Source organism: Delphinus delphis, chromosome 20, assembly GCF_949987515.2.
Source record: "Delphinus delphis chromosome 20, mDelDel1.2, whole genome shotgun sequence".
Taxonomy (NCBI): domain Eukaryota; kingdom Metazoa; phylum Chordata; class Mammalia; order Artiodactyla; family Delphinidae; genus Delphinus; species Delphinus delphis.
This window is the reverse complement of record NC_082702.1, coordinates 16,699,648-16,704,726: the sequence shown is the minus strand read 5'-3', so window position 1 is coordinate 16,704,726 and position 5,079 is coordinate 16,699,648. Positions and strand designations below refer to the sequence as shown.

General features: G+C 42.9%; 1 protein-coding gene across 2 annotated transcripts in view; it reads left to right on the top strand.

Moving 5' to 3' along the window:
* The first annotated feature begins 1,192 nt into the window (after window positions 1–1,192).
* Window positions 1,193–5,079, top strand: part of UBA2 (ubiquitin like modifier activating enzyme 2) — a 31,949-nt gene continuing 28,062 nt past the window's right edge. Inside the window, exons 1-3 of one of the 2 annotated variants that reach the window (XM_059999904.1) lie at window positions 1,193–1,375; window positions 3,247–3,330; window positions 4,235–4,305. In XM_059999904.1, coding sequence (XP_059855887.1) covers window positions 1,238–1,375; window positions 3,247–3,330; window positions 4,235–4,305 — 293 coding nt within the window. In that variant the 5' untranslated portion in view covers window positions 1,193–1,237. Of the gene's footprint in view, window positions 1,376–1,669; window positions 2,085–3,246; window positions 3,331–4,234; window positions 4,306–5,079 lie in introns of those variants that run through there. The other variant, XM_059999905.1, reaches the window with a different exon arrangement.

The window sequence follows — 5,079 nt, the reverse complement described above, 5'->3', positions numbered from 1 at the left end:
ACAACCTAAAAGTTGAGAGTTATGTTTTATTTGGCGAGAATTTTTAGGTCTTCAAGCCCGGGAGGCAGCATCTCAAGTAACCCTGAGAAAACTGCTCTGAGGAGGTGGTGGGGTGGGGAGAGACAGGTTATATAGAAGTTTTGCAACACAGGGCAGGTAGTTGGAACATCAAAGGATTATTCTAAATTAAAGAAAACCAGATACCCCAAATTAAGGAATTTAGTGCTTTTCTATGTATGGGAAGATGCCAAGAGTCTGGGCTCACTGAAATCATTCCTTTGATATGCACCTCAGTTATCTGGGGCCAGTATCCTGTGTTTTCACATCCTCAGTTCCCTCAGGGCTTACGGTAGGGAGTGGCTGTAGTCTGATGGCTGCTAGATGGCAGGTATTCTTTCCTTCCTGAGTTTCCTTGGGGCTCACCAGCTCACGGATGGAGGGCTGCAATTGCTGATGACTGACATCCTTTGTTTACTGATGTGGCAGGAAATATTCCATTCCTCACCCTTAAAAAAAACCCCTAGGGCTTCCCTGGTGGCTCAGTGGTTGAGAGTACGCCTGCCGATGCAGGGGACACGGGTTCGTGCCCCGGTCCGGGAAGATCCCACATGCCGCAGAGCAGCTGGGCCCGTGAGCCATGGCCGCTGGGCCCGTGAGCCATGGCCGCTGGGCCTGCGCGTCCGGAGCCTGTGCTCCGCAACGGGAGAGGCCACAACAGTGAGAGGCCCGCGTACTGAAAAACAAAAAACAAAAAACAAAAAAAACCCCTCTAACTCAGAGACCAAGTTGAAGTGGATCTGAGGCTTGCTTCCCACTCCCTTGCTTGGCACCCTGCAGTAAGTCCTTACTTTGCTGCAAACTCCCCTTGTCAAAGTTTGGCTTTCTTCAGTTGGGGCATAAGAGGCCTTTGCTCGGTTACATATATGCTGCAAAGTATTTTTTTAAAATACACATCAAAAATCTAATAAATCTTAAGCCGGATAGCAGAACTACGCGCCTCGGTGCGAAGCACTACCAGCCCGGAGTACAGCCGGAGGTGTGAAGAGTCTTCTGCTCACAGTCCAGCCCAGTCCGGGCCGCTCGCGGACTGGCCAGGTCCCCAGGCCCCGCCCATTCAGCGCCGACAGGCGGCCGCAGTGCGCAGGAACGGAAGCTAGGCCGCCCCTCCCCCACTCACTTCCGGCCGCGGCTCAGTTCTCCCGCCTCCGCCTGCGCCGAGGCTCGTGGTTGTCCCGCCATGGCACTGTCGCGGGGGCTTCCGCGGGAGCTGGCCGAGGCCGTGGCCGGGGGCCGGGTCCTGGTGGTGGGCGCGGGCGGCATCGGCTGCGAGCTCCTCAAAAACCTCGTGCTCACCGGCTTCTCCCACATCGACCTGGTGAGGGCCAGGCGTGCGCGCGGGCTGAATGGCGGGCCGTGGAGCCGGGGCCGGGGGATCGGGGCCCGGAGGTCCGGACCTGAGCTGTGGGTGCGGGGGCGGACCAAGAGGCCCTGGGGTCGTCGCTGCCCACCTAGAGGGAGCTCTTCGGCGGCTGCGGGGCGGGCGCCGCTGCACGCCGGGCGCGCTCCGCAAGCTGAGGAGGCCAAGGGCCCGGGTCTTCCGGGCGTCCCGCGAAGAGCCGTCCCCCGCCTCCCAGGCAGCGCTAATTTGTGGCGGCTCTGGGGTGTGGAAGAGTCCTCGTGTCTTCGCTTCAGAGCAGTTCCCCAGCTTTAACCGGAGGCAGGAGAGGATTGTCTCGAGTCCCTTGGGGATGTTGTGAGTGTTCAATTCGAAGTCCCCCTTAACTCAAATAATATACAGAGCAGAGGATGGCGGTGGTAACAACCAGGACCTACTGAGCGCTTGTCCCGAGCCCGGCGCTGTCCTGCGCGGTTTACTCGCCTTAACGCACTTAATCTTCACTACCATCATAGGCTTGTAAACGCTGTCTTCACCCCATTTTATTTTTAACAGATAAGAGGAAAAGTGAGGTACTGTGGGGTTTAGTGACTTACCTAGGACTCCTTTGTGGCTCGCGCTCCTCTCTTCTGGCTGGGTGCAATCTGCGTGACGGTCATTGTTATCACCGTAGATTATTTCGTTAAAGGTATTGGTTAGGATTTTAACTTTTGCATTGTTGAACAGTGACGGGAAGCTACTGTAATTCTGAGTCAAGTCATTTCTGTTATGTAAACTTTTTAGAGATTGGAGTTGTAGCCTGAAATTTGGATGTGAGTTTATAGAATCTTAAGGTGTAGTGGAAACAGGGAATTATAAAAAAAAAAAAAAAGTAGAGGTGGCCGACTGAACTAATAAATGAGTGACTGGGGGGAAAATCATTTACGCGTTTTCCATTGGTTTTTATAGGGTTAGTCTTTCCATTCAGTTCTGTATCCCAAATATGAATGTGGCATAGCTAATACCTACTAATACTTCTTCAAAAGGATCATTTTGTAATAGACAAGGCAGTGAATTTGGGCACCTGAAAAATAAATGCTGATCCTTTTTTATTTGGTTTAATTTTTGTAGTAAATTTAGAAAGCACAGATAAAAAATGTTAGGTGATTATATGTTTTGGTGATTTTCACCAAAACCATTAGGGTGTTTCACAGTTAGAACATTTGATTACTCTTCATGTAACTTTATTGAAATGGAGTGAAAATGGTTTTAGTTATAATTATTTCTTCTCTTATATTTACTTTGAAGCAGCAATTAGATAAGACTTAAAACGTGAGACTTCTAACCTTGTGTAGAAGCTTCCCTCCACAGCCCTCAAGTAATGATTGTAAATGAAATTGTGTGTGGGTAAAGACTTTTGAATTAAAGAAAGCAGCAAAAATTCAGTAAATCTATTTGGCAAGTATCATTTAAGAAAAAGAACAGGGCACAGTTAGATCTATTATGTTGGATTTGAAAGAGTAATCAGATTGATAGAGAAATGATGGAAATATAATGCATTTTTAGCATCATTTTGTCATCTAAGGAATTTCCTAACATATTTGCCAGTATGATTAAACAAATGAACAAAAAAGCATCCTTTCTAAAATATTTTTGAGAAAGTTGTATCTGAAATTAAATCTTGTTTTGTTTTAATACGCATTAAATTATTTTTATCAATTTAACAACTTTAGTATATTGGTCAAAAAGCATTTTCTCCCCTAACGTGGCAGATATCAAAACTTCTGGGTTATGGATGCTGAGGATAGGGATACGTATTGCTCAGACATACCAGGAAATTTGTGATTTATCTGGGGTTTATGCATTTGTAGATTGACCTGGATACTATTGATGTCAGCAACCTCAACAGGCAGTTTTTGTTTCAAAAGAAACATGTTGGAAGATCAAAGGCTCAGGTAACTTTGTATTTCTCATATCATTTCTATTTATTCACTTACATTTCTGCCCTTTGGTGGATCTTCTATTTATGGTATTAGGTTAATTTGGACTCTCTAGTAGGAGGGAGAATATGGGGGAAGCCATCTCTTTTTAGCTGAGGGATTATGAAGAATAAGAAGATGTCTAGAAAAGGACAGAAGACTGTGCCATCCTTTCTTATCTACAGAGGAAATAAAAGTGCTCTACCCAATCCTGTAAATGGTGTCCCCTTCTTAAATTTCTGATTGTTTACTTAGAATGAGCTTTGTGTTCCTACATTGCCTAGAGCTTGGCTGCTCCTGTGTTTGTGGGCAAGAGAAGCTACAGCTTATGTCATTGTCCCCTTTAGAAGAAAACAGCCTCCCCTGAGGTTCTAGCCATCCAGATCTTCCTTTAGTTCCTTGAATGTTCCATCTTGATTCAGGGTTTTAAAACATCTTTCTCTTTGCTTTTTCTCCCAGCTTTTTGGGCAAACTTACACTCTTCTCCTTTTCATTTTTCAGATTTTCTCTAGGCATGCTTTCCTGAATCTCTTAGACTAAATCATATCTTCCACTCATTACAGCCTCTACTTTTTCTGTGTATCATTTATCATAGTTTGTAGTTAAATTTATCTGGATGGTTATTTGATTAATGTCACTTTTGCTCACCAAGTGCATTATACAGTTTCTGATATATGGAAGATGCTTAGTAAATATTTGTTGAATGGATGAATGACACTTGGTTACTGCATTTGATATTTTTGCTGAAGCTTGCCATTCATGTACAAGTGTATATAAGTAGGTGAAATAACTATTGTCTGCCATAGATAGATTTCATATTCAGATAGAAATGTTGTAGTAATTTAGTAAATTAGTAATTTAGTGTTGTTTGTTTTTCCAGGTTGCCAAAGAAAGTGTACTGCAGTTTTACCCGAAAGCTAATATCATAGCCTACCATGACAGCATCATGAAGTATGCGCTAATTATTATGTTGCAAAATTGTGTTTGCTGTGAATTTTTAATTAAACCTTTAAAGTATAATACTTTTATTAGCTAAATATATGAACTCAGAGTCATTCTGCTTATTTAAAAATTTTTCTAGAATAATTAAAATGTAGTAGGTTGTGTCCACATAAGTGACATTCTTTTAACAGTTCATCTATATATATGTGTGTGTGTATATATGTATATATATATAATTTGAATGATTTAGATAAGAGGTCATTTACTCTAATACTTTCAATAAATAAGTTACTTGGAAACCTAAAAGGACCTTATATTCTTGTTTTAAATAAAGAGATATTCTAAACTATAAGAAATCAATATACATGATGATTCAGACTTTTCTAAATATATTGCTCTCATTCTGATCGATTTCAGCTGTGGCCTTTTTCAGTTTAAAAGGTTCCCTCTCAAAATAATTTGTTTGTTAGGACTGTGACTTCTGTAATATAACACTGGGAATTGTGATGGGGCAGTAGTTTTGATGGTACATAAATATACTCTGATCTCAGTAAAGATAGAGTAAAAATATAATTTTGGAGGCGCTGGGGCAAAGGAACCCTGCGTCTAAAATGTCCTTTATCTATAGTTGTTGTCCACAAGTAAGTGGTTTTAAAAATAATGAGTTCTTGTTTGAGGCCTGGATTAGAGAAAGTCTTATGCTTTCTCAGGGAATTTGTGTTTCCAGCTTCCTTTTCATTCTCTGGATGTTTGCTCTACAAGCTTGCCTATAGCCCTACAACC